The sequence below is a fragment of the Copadichromis virginalis genome, linkage group LG4, assembly GCF_057382275.1.
Source record: "Copadichromis virginalis isolate Kocher_CV1m ecotype Utaka linkage group LG4, C_Virginalis_male_GT1.1, whole genome shotgun sequence".
NCBI classification, from domain to species: domain Eukaryota; kingdom Metazoa; phylum Chordata; class Actinopteri; order Cichliformes; family Cichlidae; genus Copadichromis; species Copadichromis virginalis.
In genome coordinates this window covers 18318647-18341829 of record NC_140621.1, presented here as the reverse complement: position 1 = coordinate 18341829, position 23183 = coordinate 18318647, and the positions used below count along the sequence as shown (strand labels likewise).

Sequence of the window (23183 nt, the reverse complement as noted above, 5' to 3'; positions counted from 1 at the left end):
TCCACAGTAGTTCAGGAGTGCTAAAGGCTAATTACAACATAATGGCCTACCAGCCATGCTGCCCTCAGAGGTGCTGATCAAAGTTGTAATTATATGAACAACCCCCTCATTGGTCCACTGTTAACATATTCACAGTGATTGAAACGCTACTGGTGAAAACACGTGGTTATCCACTCCCACCTTGTTAATATTCAGTGGGTGCTGAAGAAGGTTTTATAATACAGCAGTGAGGACAGTGTTTATTTGTTGTAGTGGTTATACATGGTTATATAAATCCTAACATTTGCACAATGTTCTCCTTATTTTCACTTTCACATAAAAATATATAAATCTGTGGACGTTATGTGTTCGTGCCTTATGTAAAACCACGCATGGTGTGGTGTCAATGTTTTTCTTCAAAAATAGGTGTTGTAAAATCAAACTAGACCCAGACCCACCTGTGACACATGAAATACTGCCTATATGTAAGGGTTAAATTACAGAGCCCAGCACTGGCTGTGTATCACCTATAAAGTAATTTCACAGGGAAAGGATGAAAGGTGTTGCAGAACAAATAGAAGGAGTCACCAGAGTCATTTTTTTTCATAAAAGAAAATCCTTTAATTGATGTTGTTGCAGGTAAGAATTAAAAAGTGGAATGTCTTTTGGAGCATTTTGAGACACATTAAAGAAACCTGACCACACTGTACTGTATATGAATCCTGCAAACTGCAAACAGAACAATAACTTGCTTTAACTGCTTTTCTGGTAGAGTTCCAGAAAGGGGTGTTCAGGTTCAGAGCTAACGATTCTAATTTTTAAGGCTCCTTTTTTATGACCATAGCTGTTTGGACCTGTTTCTCAACAAACTCATATCCTGTAAGCTATGAAAATCTATAATTAGATTAAAGGTTAACAAGTTTTCAGGAAGCTGAAGACCTAGGACTTTATATTACCTGCTGCTAGACAAACAAAAAAAGAACATTTTTCACATCCAGATATGAGAAACGATGGCGCTTTACTTGATGTCAATGCTTCGAATGCGAGCATCCCCATCAAAGTTTAGGGCCGAGTATTTCTCTGCACCGACGCGGTTGGGGAAACGGAATGTTGAGCCATCTTGTAAAGTCACCACAAACTCTGAAGGAGTGAATTCAATGGAGATCTAAAAGGTATTATCAGTGAGAGAAACAGACAGACAAAGGAATCAAATATTGTAATAGATGTGATGTATAACGCTCAAGGTCTTGCAGATGAATGTGCGGTATCAAATAATGAAGTTCTCAAAGATGCAGTGGCACTTATTTTCCACCAGAGGTCACTCTCAGAGAGAGGCACTATACAGACTAAAGAGGAAGCTAATAGATTACATATGACCCATGCAAGGCTAAAATATAAACACACACTCTCACACCTTGAACTCCTGTCCCAGGGAGAAAGGAAAACTTTGCTCGCGTTGCTCCTGACACCAATTGCCTCCCTCGAAAGAGTTGCAGACAATTATATTTGAGTCTCCATGGGCATTGAAACGAGGGTTGAGATGAAATGCAATTGTGTCCTCTCCGGGGCCGATATTCACAGCAAAACTGCAATGTACAGACATGTGACAAACCTCATTTACTTTAAATAAGTAGCTCAGTCTCATTCTAATGGGGAATTTGAAAGAGAAATAAGCATAGTAAGTAAAATACAAGGGAAAGAAGAACAACAATCAAGCACGTTTCACGGCTTAAAACCACATTTACCTTAAATTACTGACTCAATTAAATTCTCATAATCAATTTCAAATAGAAGTAACTGAGTCAAGTTCAGAAAGATACATGACATGTTCTATAGCTTTATTTCTGATGGTTCAGCTACTTTAAAGAGACAGCTAACACAGACAAAATCTAATTTACTCATTTTTTTTAGCCAAAAACACTAGCTACCAGTGTTTGTACTAAATGATAAATACAGTGATAACGACACCCTGTCAAGAATTAATTTTGCTGAATATCGATTGAAGATTTTTCTAACTTTTCTGTGATTCATTCATTTACAAACTCATGACACAGCTCGTCCTTTATCAATACTTACTCTCCAGCCTCAGGTTTGGCGACTCCAACAACAGTCATGGTTTGTCCAACCTTGAAGGACATGTTCTTTACAAACATACCCTGTGCATAAAAAGAAGGCAAGTTTGGTGATACAGTGTATTATTGTCTACTAATACTACTGACTTTTATTAGATCCAATTATTATTACAGCTTCAGGCAAAAAACAGCACTGGTATAGTCTCGGCCAATTCTCCGATCCTCACTTTATCCCTGGAAACTGCAGAACATGTGTTTTCAGTTATATCCCCATTGACTGGCTGGTCAAATATTCCAGCTCATGTGTCCTGAGGTTGCCAGGGACATTTTTCTGTACGCCGATTTTGGCAGAGACTGAATGTTGAAAAATGATGAGGGACAACTGTTAAACTGAGTCAAATTTTCCTCAGTGCAATACTAGATACCGGGAGTGGAAAAACACTAAGCTTAGCAGAAATTCAGTTCCTGCTGTACATGTGGCAGGGAAATAGTGGTTTGTGTAACAATTAGGAAATGGTCATTCTAATAGGGAATTTGAAAGAGAAATAAGTATAGTAAGTAAAATATAAGGGGAAGAAGAACAACAATCAAGCACGTTTCACGGCTTAAAACCACGTTTACCTTAAATTACTGACTCAATTAAATTCTCATAGTCAATTTCAAATAGAAGTAAATAAGTCAAATTTAGGAAGAAACACTAAATGACATGTTCCATAGCTTTGTATCTGAAGGTTCAGCTACTTTAAAGAGACAGCTAACACAGGCAAACTCTTCCACTGAAGGCACAAGTCCTTAAAAGTGTATTCTAAAGATGTAGGTTATCATATAAGTCTGTTAGACTCTTATGTCTATTCATTTCCACCTAAATTCCTAACGCAACTTTTATAGATTTTTTTTTATTCATTTGTATTTCTTCACTGCCCACCTTCATTTCAAGGCACAAAATCAGAAACCTACCTGTGTGGGTTTTAAATGCTGCAGTTGTTAGAGAAACATCCTAGATACAGTCAACAAGAAACCAAACACATTTGCTAGAAATAACCATGAATACTTGATCATATTAGATCATGCAAACAATTCAATTTTAGATTCGCTTGTGAAGAGACCAAACTTTCCCACTGAACATGACTTTGAAGACTTAGTTGTTGATAAAATAATTTACATTGCTAGGTTAACAAACTGACAGGTCGCAATACCTTAGAGCAGTGGTGTCCTGCAGGTTTTAGATGTGTCCTTGATCCAGCACAGTTGATTTAAATTGCTAAATTACATCCTCGACATGTCTTGAAGTTCTCCAGAGGCCTGGTAATGAACTAATCATTTTATTCCAGTGTATTGACCCAGGGTGATATCTAAAACCTGCAAGACACCGGCCCTTGAGGCCTGGAGTTGGACATCCCTGCCTTAGAGCAACATTTTTCACCTCAACCTCTTCATGACTGTGATTCTCAAATCCTACAGAAGAGAAAGTTTTCCAAGGACCTTTGCATATTCTGTAACCCCAGTTACATGTTCATTGTTATCTGCATTATTAGATCCCAATTAAACTAAATTCTGTTCATCTTAAATTATATGTCACCACCATATCAGAGTTTCTATTGGTACACAGATAACAGTACTTTCATTTATATCCCCTTTGTAGACACACAAACATGTAATGATCTGCACTGTTCTATAAACAGGCTGAAATCGTGGCACGCCACAGCTCACTGCAAAAAATATAATTTATTTAAAGATCAACCAGTGTAAGTAAGGGAGGCATAGTAATGTGAACATTCTTCCTCTGTTAGAAAGTGTGTTTGGCTGTGCTGGACTGGGCTTGTGTCCGAGCTGGCAGTGACGCTGCATGTCTCCCAGACATTCTGCCTAATGAAGGAATCTGAATAAAGTAATGTGTAAGACATGATACTTCACTGAATCTGTCACTGGTGTGATGATGAAATTGAGCTGGCAAGTTATTAAAACAGTAACATGTTACTAGTAATAAAGTAATTATAAAAATAAACTTCACTGAACTGAATGAATAATTGTCATTTCTGTGTGAAATCAACAAAAAGTGAATCTTAACAGTGCCAGGGACATTATTTGAGAGATAATTACACTTCTGCTTAAGGGTGAACTGTTGTTGACCCCTGTTTGGCTTAGATTTGCAGGATTGTTGGTTCTTCTTCTTGTTTCTATGTTATTACTTTATTTCATTTCATCCCTTAATGTGATTTAAACCACAACACCCCTTTAGCCCCAAAAAAGAAAAAGAGATACAAGGTCTTGATTGTATTCTGACTATTTTATCAATTCAAAGATGCTAGAATGCAATGCAGCCTTTGTTCAGCTCTGACACTGGGAAAAGAGAAGGCGTGACTGAAATGAAAGACTCAAGTGTTATCATGTGTTTATATTACTAAGGATAACTTTCATGCATAGCCATGACATTGATCTATTACTATAGATGAGAAAAAGAAAATAACAATTAAGTAGTAAATAATGTAAGCATATGCTCTGTGGTGAATATTTTGACCATAAAAGGTCATCAAAAAATTCAAAACATTAGAACTCCTAACAGCTCAATAAAAACTAAATGCAAACATCTGTTTTAGTTAGTTCAGTTTAGCTGATGCAATTACATCAGCCTGGTAAATATAAAGCTAGGACCAGCTGTCAGTTCAATGCTTAAAATAGGCTTGAAGCCTAAGACTGTTGATATCAGTAAACCAAAGAGTCATATGAAAATCAAAGTAATAGAAGTTGACTATTGTTGTCAAAATTTTACTTACATTATTCATCTTGGCAGATGCAGAAGGTTAAGTACAGCTGAGAAGAAATGAAAGTGCTGCAGGGCCTTGCCTCTCTGCACCCCACCAGATGACTCCAGTATATAGAGGGTGGGAGGTGCCTTCAACCTGAGTGACATTTCAAAGAGCCAATAGAATTGTGCCATTGCTAAACACCCAAGAGCTGACTCACAGTGAGATTAGAAACTGCAAATAACTAATGTAGCAGTTAACAAGCAGATGTTGGTGAAGTGAGGCTAATTAGTGAAAGATCATTTGTTAACATCAAACTGTTACATTTTAACCTGGTGGAGCTGAGCCTGACTGTGAGGGGAACTGCAGACTTGGAGTTAAAAATAGAAGTGTATTTGTTACCAGGGAGACAACTAAATATTTAGCAGAGCCAGCGGTCTTAATGTCCACTTACTGTATATAGCTCAGGCCATACAATAAGATCAAATGCCGGCATTTGGAATACATCTGTGGCAAATTCTAGGTAGAGTTGAAATTAAGTGAAATGTTGGAAGTGAGTCAGATCCTCAAAATGATTTGAATATATGACTCACACTTAGAGCCAGAGTATACTGTCAGCTGCTGACAGAAGACAGCTGCTGTGAGTGCAGCAGGGTGGGTCAGTTCCACACATATCCACTACAATGTATTACAAACTAATGTAATTCAGAGCAATGTCACAGGAACCATTTATCAAGAAGTAATTTCTTTTACAGTTATCTGCTGTTTTTCCCTCTGTAACTACTAATTCTAGTCATATTTGCAGTGTAGGGCTGCTCCAAACTAAATTTGGCTAATATCTCATCATTTAAGAATCATTTAAGAACCATCATTTAAAACCAAGAGTGGAGTTTCAGAAGGCGTTCTATTTTTATAATCTAGGTTCAGATTCCAGGCTGAAAACTTAAACCTTGTGACCAGTTCCCCTACACTTCACACATTGTAATGGTACAAAATAAAAATTCCTCCCTGTGCTTTATGACTTCTTTCTGGGTCATGTTATTGATTAAACACTTTTTGGCACCACCACCTCAAAATAATGTCCTGAGAGCAATAGAAAAATCACAAGATCTTTAAGTAAAAAGTACAAAAAGAACGCTTTAAACTAATTTACATAGTCCACACAGTGCAAATGGGTAATCATTCAAAAGCAACTCAACAGTCTATAAAGACAAAGAAAGGAGATATTCTTCAACTGCCAACTCAGTCATCTGATCTCAGCCCTTTAGCGCATACTTTTCAGTTATTAAATAAAAACTGAAGGCAGAAAGATGCACAAACAAGAAACTAAAGACAGCAGCTGCATCAAAGGGTTTCCATCGGCTCTGGCCTTCAGACTGCAAAGGGTTTTTATCCAAGTAATAAAAACTAGTATTATAATAACAAAAATGCAAGCTTGATCAGTTAATTCCTAAACAACTAATGCAATGTGCAGTAAGTAAAAACCTGACTGAATGCTAAAATTTCTATAGGAAATAATCTTATCTACTTCTTGAACCATGTGCTCCTGTGACCATATGTCAAAACAGGGTGCTATCTTCAAATGATGCATGATAGGTTCTCACACACCTTTCTGGATGGTCATGGTCTAACCCTACTGCACAAGCAAATGCTGTGCAGTAGGGGAATTATTTACAATTGTGGTCAAAAGCTTATATACACTCCTCTTGGGGAATAATGTCATGATAATTAGGGACTTTTAATGGTTTCTTTAACAGTTGATTGATTGAATGGTTGCGCAAAGGTCACAAGTTGCACCTTGACCACATGCTTTTGGTCATCAACAAGCTTTTAGCGTAATTCTGGATGGATATTTGAGCTCTCTTGTTGAGAAAATTGGCAGAGTTCATTTAAACTAACTGGCTTAAATGGACTCGGTATTCTACAAATTTTCAACAGGGTTGCGATTGGACCTTTGGGGAGGCCATTCCAGAAGCTTCATGTTAGCTTCTATTCCAAAATCAGTTTTGATGTGTTTTTTGATCATCTTTTCTATTGTCATTGGCTTATACTTGTAAGATTAAAAATGGTTTCCAAGATTTCTACCTTATTAGTTTATTTGATTTCATCTTTTAATGCGATTTTAGATATTGCAAACCTTTTCAAACAAATGTATCCCTGTATCCAAAAAAGCTCAAATGATACAAGGTCTCTATTGTATTCTGCCTAGTTTAGCAATCCAAAGAGGCCAGAATGCAATTCTGCCATTGCTCAGCTGTAATATTGTGAAAGAGAGAAGGTATGACAGAAATTACAGAAATGTTGCATGTATTTATTTCCCTTTCTAACAGAGAACTTTCACATCTCTGTTAGAAAGGGAAATGAAAGGGAAATGCATGTTGACAAGAAGACAAGACAGAAAGACATTTTCCCAAACACTTCTATACCACATGTCTTCCTGGAATAACAGCCATTGCCATGTATTGGATGTCAGTGGGAATACAGATTTAAGACACTTCTGTATTGGCTTTAGCAATGTCCATGGTTTCTATGTGGGATGGCAGGCTCCAGAGCCTGAGGGCAAAAACACCAAAGTCCTGGTTTTGTTCTCTGGCAAGAAAGGGTCACTGACACTGACAGAAACTGGAAGGATGAACTCAGTGACCTCAAGGTAGAATATGGAGTTAAAAGATCTGCAGTATATTATGGAGCCAATCAATGGAGTATTTGAAAACAACTAATACTGAACTTAGAAAATGATTTCACACATAACCAGTGCAACTGAGCGAAAACAGGATAATGTGCTCTCTTTTCTGTGCACCATTAAAAAAATCAGTTTTGAACCATCTGTAATCAAGGAAGGGTGAAACTGAACAGTCTTATTTACAGCAAGTTATGGTAATCCAGGTGAAAGGTGACACAGACAGATAACTGTTTCAACATTTTCAAAAATATAAAGGCAATGCATGATGTATGTAGCACGTATGATTAAAAACAGAAGAGGAACAAAAGTGGATCCTTGTGGGATGCAACAGGTTCTGGAAGCCGACTAGCTTCATCTTTCGATCATGACGTTCCTATATTTGAGGAGGGAAACCAGTGTAATACGTGACAAAGTTTGTGTTCCAGATATTTTTAAAGAACTTGTTAGATTCTATGCTGAGATCAAGCATGACTAAATAGTAGACTGACAGACAAAAGCAGATTATTATATGCCTTAAACAGAGTAGTTTTTTTCTACGTATGTTTTTCAAACCAGAGTGAAACTTGTCAGATATGGTAAAAGTATTTAAACATGGCTATAATTAGTAACTTTGCAGTAAACCGAGTCACTCATTTTGTTTTAAAGCACACAGTCAGCACACACTCACACAGTCCTATAGAAACACAACATGGACCCTGATCCCCTCAGTAACTATAGGCCTGTTTCCATTTAACAAGATTTTAGAAAAAGCTTTGTTCTAATTGGGACTAACAAAGACTCCTTCAAGAAGGTGTGGTGGAGTTTATTACAAGTGTTTAATTATGTTTCTCAGAAAAGTGATCAAAACTGGCAAATTTTGTATTTGGAAAGATTATCTTCACTTTCAGATCAGCTTGTTCAAAGTTATGTACCACCTTACAAGTGAACGACTGAGGATCTTAGTTCAGCTGTACTTTGAGTATTGCCAACAAACAGTGTGTAGTGTGTAGCAGGTGGAATTATTATTATTATTATTATTTTTAAAGTTCATCTCTCTACAGGCTCAATCTGGAAAAGCTATGTCATATTTGTTGCTAGTATTGTGAAAACCAGTTCCTTTATCAGACGTTCAGTGGGACAAAGAGATGTGACATGTTTGCTCATGCTTGTGGTCTTAAGGCAGTCAGCAGATCTTATGACACACACACACACACACACACACACACACACACACACACACACACACACACACATACACACACACACACACACAATATTTACTGAATATTTATTATAACTATTTATTATCATCACATGAAAGCCAGTAATTCAGCTACATACTTTAATTATATGAGATAATGAAATGCAAACCACTACAACATTTATTCCAGGCTTCACACCAGCACAAAACAATTATATTTGTGTGTATTTCTTAAGATTAAATGCAAACTATTTTAAAAAATTCTATCTGTTGATTGGTAGTTAGCAGACAATTATCAAAATTCATTATTTTACTTAAGAGTTATTAGTGAAAATGCTTGAAGGTGAGAAGAATTCGCGAATAGTTATATTGTTTGTGGTCTGACACAAAGGTGATCTGAGTGTTCACTGTCCTCCAGTGGTCAGAGTGCAATACTACAACAGTCCACATTCTGTAACGACTATTTACTACTGGAGGCAGCTGTTATTACAAGGTGACAAGGAGAACCAATAGAGCACTAATGTAGGTGGGAAATCTTCTGAGGATATTCCCAATTAGTGTTGAGGATGTATAGCTTTAACTAAAGTAACATAAAAGTAAAAAACAAACAAACAAACAAAAATATCAATCTGACAGTGATGCAAAATTATAACAAAATAGAATGCAAAACGTCACACACCACTCAGCTACACAAAAGTCAATCAAACTACATAGATACGCCACCATTCTTGGGTAAATGCAGGAGCATCAGAGTTTGTGTGAGGGTAATACACCAGGAAGGATTATCTAGCTTCAAAAACAGAAAGCAAAAATAAATAGCAATATTTAATGCTTATTAGAGATTTTCAAAATTGAAATTTACTTTAAACAATTTGGGCTCAAAACAGTCAAAAAACAAAAACAAAAAAAAACAAATAGGCTATTTTTCACAATTCAGCCTCCCATATTATCCCTGAGAAAAAAATGTGGTGTGAAGCATAAAAAAAGAGGGTTTTTAAAAAAAAAAGAAAAAAGCACTTCACTATGCTCTATGAGTATAGTGTTTCTGTCACTGGAGAACAACAACAACAACAACAACAACAAAAGGAAAATATAAAATGAAAAATTGTACACATTACATCACATTGTTGCCATTAAGAAATGCAAAACAGTAATCAGGTAAATTACACTAAACTGGCTATTTAATCACAACATTTACCAGTCAAGCACAACATTTTGTACAACAGGTACAACAGGTTGTACAACAGAAGTGACCTTTCAGACTGCAGATCAATGTTAGACTGAGCATTGGTCACAATAATAATTGAAAAGTACAACATATCATTTCCTTGTCATAATGACATAGGTCAGACAATATTAACTTTTGAATACATTTTGGTGTCAGACCAAAGCAGACCAAACCGACACAGTAATTATTGCATACATTAATCTTAAATGTATGTATGTAAGATAAGATAAGATAAGATAAGATAAGATAAGATAAGATAAGATAAGATAAGATAAGATAAGATAAGATAACTCTTTATTGTCACTGCACAGTCATACAGTGGGGCAAAAAAGTATTTAGTCAGCCACCGATTGTGCAAGTTCCCCCACCTAAAATGATGACAGAGGTCAGTAATTTGCACCAGAGGTACACTTCAACTGTGAGAGACAGAATGTGAAAAAAAAAATCCATGAATTCACATGGTAGGATTTGTAAAGAATTTATTCGTAAATCAGGGTGGAAAATAAGTATTTGGTCACCTCAAACAAGGAAAATCTCTGGCTCTCACAGACCTGTAACGTCTTCTGTAAGAAGCTTTTCTGTCACCCACTCGTTACCTGTATGAATGGCACCTGTTTGAACTCATCATCTGTATAAAAGACACCTGTCCACAGCCTCAAACAGTCAGACTCCAAACTCCGCCATGGCCAAGACCAAAGAGCTTTCGAAGGACACCAGGAAAAGTATAGTAGACCTGCACCAGACTGGGAAGAGTGAATCTTTTTTTTTTTTTTTTTTTTTTTTTTTTTTTCTTAAATGACATCAGAAACAGCAGTATGCGACATTACGTGATGGCAGAGCTTCAGTTCATCCTTTGTCATTTTTTTTTTTTTTTTTTTTTTTTTAATAAATAGGACAGGGGGAATGAATGAGAGAGAGAGGGGGAGAGAAAGAAAGAAAACCCAAGGGGAGAAGAGACGGTGAGAAGGGGGGGGAAGAGAGACAAAAAAAAAAAAAAACTCCTGGGTCACCTGTATGGAGAAAAAACAAACAAACAAACAAACAAACAAACAGAGGAGACAGCAAACAACAAAGAGCAACATAATAATAGAGAAAGCAAAGCACCATCACAATAAACTAGCTAGTCATAGATATCAGTATTTACTAAGTAATAAACGATATTGTGCAGCACGCAAGATAGACAGCGCACAGTGTGCTTTGAGGCAGCAGCCAAGAAAGCTTTAGTCCGCGTCTGTGAATACCCATGTGTGCATACCTGTGTGGATCAGCATGCTTGCATTCCAAAGGTTTCTCCATGTAATGATCTGCTAGGGAGTGTGGGGGGGCCACAGCCCCGTCCTCCAGGGTGTGAAGCGGGTATGGAGGAGATCAAAACTCCAGACATCCAGAGGCCCCCAGAACACAAGAGACCATGGAAGACCAACAGAGGGGCAGCCGCGCCACTGTCCCAGTAAGAGCTGAGGAGAGTCCCAGATGAGGGCTCACTCAGCAGCCGCGGAGCAGAAGCCAGGGGGGGTTGCAGTGACGCGCCCGTGAGCTCCGCCGGCCCCCAGCTGCGCCTGAGTGACCGAGCCCTAGGCCGAGAGGCCGGGGGCACCCCACCTCCAAAGGGGCCCGAGCGAGCCCCAGGCCCCAGGCCCCGACAAGCGGCCGCCAAGGAGTGAGCCGGTGTGTACCCGGACGCCCACCCCCAGACACAGAGAACCACCAACACACCGACACCTGAGGGAGTCCGCCACCGGCAGGGGAAGTGGTGGTGGGTGGAGATAGGCCTCCAAACCTTGGAGGGCCTGAGGTGTCCCCAGAGAGGTGGCATCTGATACCCAACCTGACATATAGACACAGACATACAGGCACACACAGACACAAACATCCATTCCCACCCTCATGCTCTCATATGCACTCACTCCACACTCAACCAACGTGGAGACAGACATAAAGAGACGCTGTACACACAATCACACTCCCCAAGCGTACCCTACAAACCGGGTCTAGGTACCCTTGCCCCTGGAGGGGGGAATTGCACCCAGACCCAGGTGGTGTTACCCTTTTCCCTGCGGTGGGGAGAGGCAGACCACCCCGACTCCGCAGCAGCAGGGAGGCCCCACACCCCAGACCGCAGTCGGACGGCCAACTCCTCCTACTAGCCCCCCCGCTCCAGCAGGCCGCAGAGAATGGGGGTGGGAGAAGACTCCAAACCTCCCTCCACCCGCTCATTGTAGTGTTGATGCATATGTGTTCTAAGGTGCAATTAAAACCCAGGAGGGCATGGAGCTACCTGCCAAGGAGCAGCAGGTAAGCGCATGGTCCCTCCTGCTAGCCCTCAATGACTGGGAAGAGTGAATCTACAATAGGCAAGCAGCTTGGTGTGAAAAAATCAACTGTGGGAGCAATCATCAGAAAATGGAAGACATACATGACCACTGATAATCTCCCTCGATCTGGGGCTCCACGCAAGATCTCATCCCGTGGGGTCAAAATGATCATGAGAACGGTGAGCAAAGATCCCAGAACCACACGGGGGGACATGGTGAATGACCTACAGAGAGCTGGGACCAAAGTAACAAAGGTCACCATCAGTAACACACTACAACGGCAGGGAATCAAATCCCGCAGTGCCAGACGTGTTCCGCTGCTGAAGCCAGTGCATGTCCAGGCCCGTCTGAAGTTTGCCAGAGAGCACATGGATGATACAGCAGAGGATTGGGAGAATGTCATGTGGTCAGATGAAACCAAAGTAGAACTTTTTGGTATAAACTCAACTCATCGTGTTTGGAGGAAGAAGAATACTGAGTTGCATCCCAAGAACACCATACCTACTGTGAAGCATGGGGGTGGAAACATCATGCTATGGGGCTGTTTTTCTGCCAAGGGGACAGGACGACTGATCCGTGTTAAGGACAGAATGAATGGGGCCATGTATCGTGAGATTTTGAGCCAAAACCTCCTTCCATCAGTGAGAACTTTGAAGATGAAACGAGGCTGGGTCTTCCAACATGACAATGATCCAAAACACACCGCCCGGGCAACAAAGGAGTGGCTCCGTAAGAAGCATTTGAAAGTCCTGGAGTGGCCTAGCCAGTCTCCAGACCTCAACCCCATAGAAAATCTGTGGCGGGAGTTGAAAGTCCGTGTTGCTCGGCGACAGCCCCAAAACATCACTGCTCTCGAGAAGATCTGCATGGAGGAATGGGCCAAAATACCAGCTACTGTGTGTGCAAACCTGGTAAAGACCTATAGTAAACGTTTGACCTCTGTTATTGCCAACAAAGGTTATGTTACAAAGTATTGAGTTGTATTTTTGTTATTGACCAAATACTTATTTTCCACCCTGATTTACGAATAAATTCTTTACAAATCCTACCATGTGGATTCATGGATTTTTTTTTTCACATTCTGTCTCTCACAGTTGAAGTGTACCTCTGGTGCAAATTACTGACCTCTGTCATCATTTTAAGTGGGGGAACTTGCACAATCGGTGGCTGACTAAATACTTTTTTGCCCCACTGTACATAGTACAGTAGTACAATGAAATTGGAAAACTGTCCTACGTCGGCGCTACATATAACACAACACGACACGATATGACACATCACAACGCAACAAACAACACAACACAGTATATTAACTTAGTATAAAAAAGAAGAAGAAGTGTATGTGTATTGCACACTGTTATTATTGCACATGTAATTCAGGAATACGTGCTATTAGAGCCCTGTTGCCCTCTGAGTGTGAGGGGCTGATCCAGCTTGTAATCATATGAACGACCCCCTCACTGGTATTGGTCCACTGTTAACATTTTCCCAGTGACTTCAACTCTACTGGTGAATATGATGTCAAAACACACGGTTATCCACGCCCTCCTTTTTAATATTCAGGTGCTGGTAGGTTTCATTTTCAAACGCGGACAGACGGTACATAAGTAAGCGTTATTTTAATGTTAGTTAAAGCGCGGTGAGACCCTTGCTAACGTCATTAACTGTAGCGTAGCAAATATCTAACTAATACTGGAATTGACAGCTCGAGGTGCACCGGTTAGTGTGTATATGTGTGTGTGTTTGCCTGCCAGCCGTCATCACAACAGTTTAGAAAACCTGCAATTTATTACTGCAAAGTTGGCATAAAAATGGCATCAATAGCGGCGGCGCATGAGCCAGGCATTAGCCCAGGCTCCGTACCGCTGGCCGATGCTTTAGTCCCGGCGAGTATATTTGCTCCAGACCGTGGAGGATGCAGCGACGACGCCGGGGATGAGTGTTTCGAGGATGGAGACGTGCTCAATGGCGAGCCCGAGGATCGGGGGATTGACTTTACTAGCAAGGTAAAGCTAAGCTCGCCAAGCTAATGCTAGCTGCTGCTGTCAGTGAATGAATGAATGAGAAAAATAATGCGCCTCTCCTCTACAGCTATGTAATTAACGTTTTATAGCTACGGAGTATTTTTAAGCACCAAATATAACACACGAGTGATTTTTCTGGACACCGAGCTGCTTTTGTTGACACTAAACAGCTAGCAAGTGTTAGCAGTTCCAGCTAAAATAGCAGCGGAGCCCGGCGCTAACGTTAGCTGGACATAGAAGCACTTCTCAAAACAAGTGAATATGGTTCATCTGTTATTAACGGTTTGTGAACCCAAAACAAAAACATACGGGATAATAAAGAACAATGAGATAATATGGTCGGCTTTCCAGGGTACCAGCTAAAATACCCGACATGTTTTGCCTATAATGTCTACCTATGATATATATTGTTGGCTGTAGCTATATGTGCTGCTGAACCATTCTGATCAACTGAAAGTTGCTCTTAAATACCGAAACTTGTAGCATGAAAAAAGAGTTTTTGGCCTGACGTAATCCGGAATGTTTGAATGTAAGAGTGAAAGCAATCATGTCTTTGCCCACAGGTATTAAATTGCACGTTACAATGGTGTTTTTTGGTCCCATAAACACATTGCACAGAGTTGCATCAGGTAGGCAGTCCCTTGTTGACTTTTGGCTCCTGGTAGTTTCAGCATGTTAGCAACTGATATGCTATTCTGTGTAGCAACTTCTCAATAACCCAGTCCACTGGGTACTATTCATCTAGCAGGCCTTTAACACAGCCCTTGTAGCTCCAAATGCATATCTCTTAGTATAAAGTATGATAGTACTATTACACTTGTAACCCGCCCTTAAAGGGAAAGCAATGTACTGCCACTAAGTAAAGTATGTTTCTGCTACTACTGGACCTAAACTACATTTCCTCAATAGTTCACTTATTTCATTTTGTGTGCGTTTGTTCTGGTTTCTTTTAAAGATAGAAACAAAAACTAGCAAATAATAATAAAAAAATGTTTGTTTAATCAGGGTCCCCATGAGCATCACGCTCATCCTTAGCTACTCTTCCCAAGGTCTTACACACTCAGGCCAACATTCACAACAAATAAACATAAAACAAGCAGGTTCTTCTTATACAAAAAGCATTGCACTTCAAGGTGTTTTTAGGTCCATATCAGCAGGGATAACAACACTGTGTTCATGTAACCTTGAGGTATGTCATGAGAAAAGAAGCAGCTGTGTTTGCAAGTTGGGTGATGCGTTCGACCCTGCCATTCCCTTCAGATTTCTTTTTGCTTACAGGGTATGAGAGTGTCCTCCAGTGAAACTAAAATGTCCCAAATAAGTAATAATGTTTGGTTCAATGCCTGTTCTTTTTTTTTTTTAAACAACCTTACCTGATGCAGTCTCTCCCGGGACTGTTATTAACTGTTATTAGAAGAAGAATATTTGATTTAACAATTTCATGGCCAGTGTTACTCTTTATGTTTTCTCTCTTCCCCTCTCTGGAACCCAATAGCTGGCACTTGTTAGCCCAAATGGAGAGCAGTATGATTCGTTACTTCGGCAGCTACGAGACAGGATGGAAGAGGGATGTGGAGAGACTATTTATGTGGTTGGAATGGGCTCAGGTGAGAGATATATAAAAGCCCTTATCCAAATTCCAAGGATACTCTAGTGTAAATTACGAGTCTCTCTCTTCCGCCTTTTCACCTATTCACTCTGTAACAGTTTGTAACACATCTGTTCTTGTTCTCCTCCTGTGCAGATGGTGGTGACTGGGGTTTGGATGAGAAAGATATGGAGGCCTCAGTAGCCACAGTTCACTCCATGTGTGAGCAGCTAGATGCTGACCTGATCCCTCTACGGGAGCGCAATGAGGCTGCCGGTTTGGTACGTGACTATCTGATACGGAGGCGTGTGGGTGAGCTGGACTTCCTGGAGGTCAGGTGAGCAGTAATGAAGTCACACTTACTTTCAACAGTGCACAGTGTGTTCAGTACAGGTGACATGTGTCCTGACCAGACTGTTTCAATTTTTTATCAGATAAACTACTGAAAAAACCCAGAGGCCCCTCGGGTGTGGAAAAAGTCAGATGCACACTTGGTACAATTACAGCTGAGAATTTTAAAGGAAATTTAAAGAAATGTTTATTTTAAGCTAAATATTTATAATAATAATAATAGTCATAAATCACCTTGTAGATGTTATGAATATTGGTACTCTAGGTGGTTTACAGCCCAGGTTTCATCTAGGAGGATTTTGGGAACAAACATACAGACATACATAAGCTACGATCATGATAGTGTGATGATGATGGAAGATTTCTGTAATTAAACCAATCCCAGGGCCGGGTTCCAAATCCCTTACTGACTTTTGTCCAGTGGCTTTGACCCGTGTGCTGTCTAATTATATGGAGGGAGTGCTTAAAAAACACCTCACCTCAGCTATTATGGATCAGTTGGCCTGTATGCAGTTAGCATGCAAGTCACAAAGGAGCACAAAAGACGCTGCACTGATACTACTTAATACAGTTACACATCGCTTACAGCAAACAGCTGATCAGGGAAGGATTATATTTGTCAATCTGACTTCAGCCTTTAATACAAGGACACATTTTATTGCAAGAACAAATAATAAGAGGGTAACAGTGGATTAGATATTTTGAAATTTATTGTTCGCAGAAGGTCTGTATTACTCATGTTGTCTAATGAAATAATTTGTAATACGGGGAACCTGTAAAGGTGTGTTTTATCCCAATTGTTATTTTCTCTTTATATAGATGATGTACAGCTACAGGATGGGAATATGAAGCTGGTGTAATATGCTGATTATATAACTCTTGTTGGTCCCGGTCATAGGAATACCAACCCTGATGATTTTGCATCATTGCGTAGGTTGGAGGAATGCTATAAATCTCTCTATTTGTTGATTAACATTGACAACACAAAAGAGCCTGTCTTGAATTACACAGGCCCTAAAACAGGTCTTTCATTTTCTGTTCAGTCTGTGGAAGTCATTAATAGGTTTAAGTATCTGGGAAAACATTGTGATAAGGAATTACATTTTGCAGCTAATGCTGATTACATCAATAAGAAAGTTAGTCAGAGACTGTTTCTTATGAGGAAGCTAAGAGGCTTTGAAGTTAGCGAATACGTTTTGGAAAGAGTAAATGTCAGCTTGATTGAAATCGTCCTCATGTTCAATACTCAGTCTGGTGTGGTAGCCTGACTGTGGTAAGTAGGAACAAACTGGACTGAATCTGAATTGCACTCAGGTCAATGTTATAGAATGCCTCTGGCTTGTAAAAAGCTATATAGAGGATGATTTGTACCAAATTCAATTAGTATGATGAATAATAAGCTGCAATATATTTTTATAACTTTACCAATGGTTTATGCATGTGTGTGTATGAATGTGTGCTGATAATTATCAGTTTTTAGTATGAATTGATAACTGACAGTTTTCCACCAGTTTGGACAATGAAAGTTATTCTGTTCAGTTCTATTCTGTTCCCTGAAGCATCCAGGGCTCTTTTTTCAACCTATATGGTATCCTTGTGTCTCTCAGGGTTGCAGTGGTGGGCAATGTGGATGCTGGTAAAAGTACTCTGCTGGGAGTATTAACACATGGTGAGCTGGACAACGGCAGGGGCTTTGCCCGCCAGAAACTATTCAGACACAAGCATGAGATGGAGAGTGGCAGGACCAGCAGTGTGGGCAATGATATCCTGGGGTTTGACCAAGAGGGACAGGTGAGTGTGTATGCTCAGTGCTTTACTTCTAAAAGAAGTGTAACTCTGAAAATGACTCGTGTTTTTAATGATGGTTCATATATTGAGTCATGAGGTGCTGAAATATGTTGACTGTTAAAATAAGTGTGAGAAGAAATGAGTTTGGTGAGGTGAACGTTAATAGTAATATGGAGGATCTACAGAAAATGTTGATGGAAGATGAAAGACTGTATGTTTACATAGGATTTCTGTTATTGTACTTGCTTCCCAGGTGGTGAATAAACCAGACAGTCATGGAGGAAGTCTGGACTGGACCAAAATCTGTGAGAAGTCCTCTAAGGTCATTACCTTCATAGACCTGGCCGGCCATGAGAAATACCTCAAGACCACAGTGTTTGGGATGACAGGACACCTTCCAGACTTCTGCATGCTTATGGTCAGAAAGGGGGAGGGGGAGGGAAGATGGTGTGCGTGTCTATGTACAATATCCATGATGTCCCAAAAATCGTTTTCTTTTTTTTTCTTTTTCATACAAGTGTAGGAATAAAATTCACTTTTCCCTTCCTTTCCAGGTGGGCAGTAACGCAGGTATCGTAGGAATGACCAAAGAGCACCTGGGCCTGGCTTTAGCTCTGAACGTGCCTGTGTTTGTAGTGGTAACCAAGATAGACATGTGCCCAGCCAACATCTTGCAAGGTAAGCCTTCTGGGGTTTTATTTGCTTTGCAATATTTCCTTATTATGCAAAAAATACATCTTCTATTAGCTTATATGCTGTTTATCTGCATTTTCACGTGCTAAAAAAATTACAGTAACAACTAAATAACTTGTGTGTTCTTCATTTCCTTCTATCAGAGACCCTAAAGCTGCTGCAGAGGTTACTGAAGTCCCCAGGCTGTAGAAAAATTCCTGTCCTGGTACAGAACAAGGACGACGTCATAGTCACCGCTTCAAACTTCAGTTCGGAGAGGTACTGGGTCTGTTGTTGCGAGATTCAGCAGCAGAAAGACAATGTCTCACTGTAAGCTACGTGTGTTTGTTGTGCACCCCCAGGATGTGCCCCATCTTTCAGATCTCCAATGTGACCGGTGAGAACATGGACCTGCTTAAGATGTTTCTCAACCTGCTTTCCTCCAGGACATCCTACCGGGACGATCAGCCTGCTGAGTTTCAAATAGATGATACCTACTCTGTACCGGTACTATGAACACTGATAAACTGCTCTCCCTAATGTATTTTATCATGTAAATTTAATGCAAAAAAACAGGTCATGTGTTGTTTATGTCTTAGGGTGTGGGAACTGTAGTATCGGGAACTACTTTACGTGGGCTCATACGCCTGAATGACACCATGCTGCTGGGACCCGATCCTCTAGGGAGCTTCATCTCTATTGCTGTCAAATCAATACACCGTAAGAGAATGCCTGTGAAGGAGGTCAGAGGTGGCCAGACTGCCTCGTTTGCTCTTAAAAAGGTAGAGAAATAATAAAATCATCCACTGTCTAGTGCAGATGCTTGGCATTGCATAGGTCAGTTAAATGTTAGCAGTTTTTTTTTACTCATTAGGCCTTATTGCTGGTCTTGAAAAGTGTTATTCATCTTGATAATAGAAGGGCAGTGAAAATGATGACATGTTTTGTCATATGCTTCCTTCCAAAGATCAAGCGTTCGTCCATAAGGAAAGGCATGGTAATGGTGTCCCCGAGGCTAAACCCACAGGCAACTTGGGAGTTTGAGGCTGAGATCCTGGTGCTGCATCATCCCACCACAATATCCCCGAGATACCAGGCCATGGGTGAGTAGCAGTGACACGCTCTGTGTGTGTTTCTAGAGTCACCTTAAGGCAAAGGCAGGACATTTCAGCAAAGATTTATAGCAAAGTTTCTAAATGACATTGAACATTTGTATGTATAAATGTTATGGGACTGAAATGGTCATTTTACAACCACAGTAAGCATCAATTCATTGTCCTTTACGTATATATTCCCCAACACTCAGTCCACTGTGGCAGCATAAGGCAGACTGCTACCATCCTGTCCATGAACAGAGACTGCTTACGAACAGGCGACAAGGCTTCAGTCCACTTCCGTTTCATCAAGACCCCCGAGTACCTGCATTGTGACCAGAGGCTTGTGTTCAGGGAGGGGCGCACCAAAGCTGTAGGAACCATCACTAAGGTAGCAAAGCCTTCTGGAAGCTGAAGGTTTATGTTGAGTTAATGCTACAGCGATCTGAGGATCATGAGCCAGGTTCTAAAGCTGTAGTTGGAAATAATATTAAGATTATGTCCAAAATGTAGAAATCATTGTAGGTTTATGTGCTCACAGATAGTTCTTTGGGACTAACGTGTTGTCTCATATCATTTTCAGCTGCTGCAATCCACCAATAACATGCCATCAAACTCAAAACCGCCACAAATCAAAATGCAGTCTACCAAAAAGGCGCCGCCGCGAAAAGAGGACGGCACCGTGGTGTCCGGTGACGACGTGGGAGCAGCAGCTCAACCGGCAGCCTCCAACTCGACACAACCGGTGAGTCACAAGTCATTAAAAGTACTAAAGCTGTATGCTGTATGTACAAATTCTGTGTGTGCGCAGTAGTGCAGTTCCTGCGTTTCTTCAGATTCTGATTACTTACCTCGAAGTTGCTGTTCTAACTTCTGTTTCCTCCTCCTCTTTTTTTCTCATGTAACATCTTGTCTGTGAATCTATACACTGCTTTGTAATATTTCACCCTAAATTTTAACTCACCCACATCACTCCTGTACACTCTCTCCATCTCCTTTGCTTTCGTGGCTGGCTCTCAAAGGGAGAGGGAGATGATGACCCTCAGTTAAAGGAGGGCAACAAAGAGAACAAGGTAAACTGTGTTGACAGAAAACAAAAGCAACAGTGAGGCTGAATTGTGGAGACTGGACTCTGGTCTTTGCATTTGTTGTTGTTTTTGGCATTGTGATGCAGTGCAGCGACTGCCTTATTGAGCGGTTTCGTTCTATCTACGTTACAGCCAAAGTCTGGAGGTGGTGGAAGGAGAAGGGGTGGCCAGAGGCACAAAGGAAAAGGCCAGAACAGCAGCACCAACCCCACAGCAGCGCCTTCCTCATCGGGGATAGGGAGCTGCTGAAAAGCCCACGGGTCCCATTTCTTCCTGTCACTCCACCAAGTGTCTTCATTCCACACACCATGAAGGAAGCAGATGTTTGGAGCAAGACACTCTCCTCAGTCTTATTACTCCTCGCCTTTTTTAGTTTTATTGGGTTTCTGTTTTGTTTTTTTGTTTTTTTACACCAGGTCCCATACTTTTTATTTAATTATTTTTGAAAGGGAACACAGAGGGGTATGTCTCACACTAAAAGCATACACCTCCTAAGCATTTAATATCAGCTGCCTTTACCATTTCGAATGGCTTGGGTGATTGAAAGCAGTGTGGTTTTTGAGGTTAGCCTCACTCAGGATGATGAATATATTTAATTTTATCCATATTTTATGCGTGTCTGAAAACAGTCCTCTGGCTCAGTTTCAGGGGCAGGGAGGAAGGATAAACCCAAGACAAGGGTCCAATACCTATATTTACGAGCAGCTATTAGTGACACCCATGAATTCCCTGTGTATTTGCAATGATAAACAGTTGTACTATTTATACAGCATTAATTGCCTCTTAGTTTTACAGATTGGAATGATGTACAAAATGTATGCAAATCACAAATGTAGCAGAGTTGATTTAAGATTCTAGGTATACAGAAAATATAAGCTGTTTTGTTTTATAATTATTTATTTGACATGCAGAACATTTACTCTTGGATGGTCTTTATCTTTTGAGATAAGTTCACTTGCACACCTAGATTCAGTAGTATGCGTCATTCTTCCATCGTCGGTCTATATACAAACCTTATAATAGTGTTAGTACCAATACAGCACAGTTTCTCACTTCAGCAGCTGCTACTGATTGTAATACTTGCCGTACTTGCAGTGCTACTTGTAATTCTCATATCCCATGTGTTATGGCTTGTTGCTGTAGACATATTGTGACATTTTAAATCCCTTGCTACAAGAAAAGAACCATTAATAAACACAGTTTACTGAACTTTTCAACAGTGCTGGCTATTGTGTTTCCATATTTTCAATATTTCTGACATTATTTTCAGTAATATTATTTGCATGAATGTAACCCCTCATTTTCCATCAAGACAAGCCCACACTGCTTCAGCTATGTTGAGGCCTGGGCTCTGGGAAGAAAAATCCATGACTGACAGCATTCTATTGTGTTTTTCTATCCAGATGTGCTTTTTTGGGGGCACTGTATTCAAAATCATTGTTATGTTGAGGTTGTTGACAGATGCTTTCCAGATGGTACTAATGCTTTATAAATCCATCAATATTGACATGATCCCCTACACCACTGGCTGAAGTGCAGGTCAAATCCTTACAGTTGCCACCAGTTTCTACAGATGCCTGCAGACACTCACTGTTGTGCCTCTCTCCAGACCTCCTATGTACCAAACGTTTCAAATGTGCAGGTATCACTCCATCAGACCTGTTGCCACTGCCTTTCTGTCCAGTTGCTGTGTAACCCCAGGCTTTTTCTGCCAGTTTCCCTTCCTCAAAAATGGCTTCTTGACAGCCAGCGATTCTTGAGACCATTTCTGACGAAGCTTCAGTGAACAGTAGATGAATCAACTGCAGAGCCAAATGCAACTCTGGCCCTGTCAGGTCTTTGCTGGAATTTTTTCCCCTCTTAGTTCAGAAAAATTACTTTCAGATACTGTTCTTCTGTTGTCATTTTTGAGACCTGCCACTTCTTTTGTGCCCCTTTTGTCAATCTTCTTAAGGACAGATTGCACACCTTGCAAACCTTTGGCTGATGGATTCACTTTGTTGGCTATTTTATGTCTGCAAAACTATTGCTCAAGACCATTTCAGAAAAGTTTAAGTCTGTTTCATTGGAAGCAAAGTAAGAAGAAGAAATGTGGGGTAACTCAATGTTTTGCAAAAATGATTTGCCAGGAGAATAGATGTTTTTCTTCAGTAAATCTTTAGTTAAATTTTGTACAGCAGGACTTATGGATTGGTGAAATATTATTTACTGTAAATGATATTAGTGAAAAGAAAGAACTGTTAGTTTGACAATTAAGTAAAAAGTCATGTAGACCTAAGAAACAGCTCTAAGTATTTTCTTTAAGTCTAAGGGATAAAAATCAAAAGAACAAAGTCAAAACCTTTGTCTTAAAAACAGTAATGAACATGTTTCATTA

The 23183-nt window shown here is 40.2% G+C and overlaps 2 protein-coding genes across 4 annotated transcripts; one reads left to right on the top strand and one right to left on the bottom strand.

Annotated features, from left to right (window-relative positions):
• Positions 1-581: 581 nt before the first annotated feature.
• Positions 582-4920, bottom strand: LOC146711206 (beta-galactoside-binding lectin-like). Its single transcript, XM_085453953.1, has 4 exons — positions 4826-4920; positions 2056-2135; positions 1394-1565; positions 582-1144 (listed from the first exon to the last, which is right to left on the bottom strand). Exons 1-4 carry the CDS (start codon positions 4832-4834, stop codon positions 998-1000), a joined length of 408 nt encoding a protein of 135 aa, XP_085310079.1. The 5' UTR covers positions 4835-4920; the 3' UTR covers positions 582-997.
• An 8718-nt stretch (positions 4921-13638) lies between these two features.
• gtpbp1 (GTP binding protein 1) lies at positions 13639-22025 on the top strand. Of its 3 annotated transcripts, none has more exons than XM_085453950.1 (14): positions 13639-14207; positions 15721-15832; positions 15970-16150; positions 17772-17955; positions 18206-18370; positions 18507-18630; positions 18789-18903; positions 18987-19131; positions 19224-19406; positions 19592-19727; positions 19931-20109; positions 20302-20463; positions 20741-20791; positions 20939-22025. In XM_085453950.1, exons 1-14 carry the CDS (start codon positions 14013-14015, stop codon positions 21053-21055), a joined length of 2049 nt encoding a protein of 682 aa, XP_085310076.1. In that variant the 5' UTR covers positions 13639-14012; the 3' UTR covers positions 21056-22025. The 3 variants fall into 3 exon arrangements, with proteins under 3 accessions (XP_085310076.1, XP_085310077.1, XP_085310078.1); XM_085453952.1 differs by lacking the exon at positions 13639-14207 and adding an exon at positions 14248-14854; XM_085453951.1 differs by lacking the exon at positions 20741-20791.
• The last annotated feature ends 1158 nt before the right edge of the window (positions 22026-23183 follow it).

What these genes read in the sequence shown, in the direction of transcription:
- gtpbp1 (XM_085453950.1), top strand. Translation starts at nt 14,013, where the DNA reads ATGGCATCAATAGCGGCGGCGCATGAGCCAGGCATTAGCCCAGGCTCC. An exon ending in GGATTGACTTTACTAGCAAG is followed by an intron (nt 14,208 to 15,720) that starts GTAAAGCTAAGC and finishes GGAACCCAATAG; the next exon opens with CTGGCACTTGTTAGCCCAAA. An exon ending in CCCAGCCAACATCTTGCAAG is followed by an intron (nt 18,631 to 18,788) that starts GTAAGCCTTCTG and finishes TCCTTCTATCAG; the next exon opens with AGACCCTAAAGCTGCTGCAG.
- LOC146711206 (XM_085453953.1), bottom strand. An exon ending in GCCAAACCTGAGGCTGGAGA is followed by an intron (nt 1,566 to 2,055) that starts GTAAGTATTGAT and finishes TGTACATTGCAG; the next exon opens with TTTTGCTGTGAATATCGGCC. An exon ending in CCCTGGGACAGGAGTTCAAG is followed by an intron (nt 1,145 to 1,393) that starts GTGTGAGAGTGT and finishes AATACCTTTTAG; the next exon opens with ATCTCCATTGAATTCACTCC.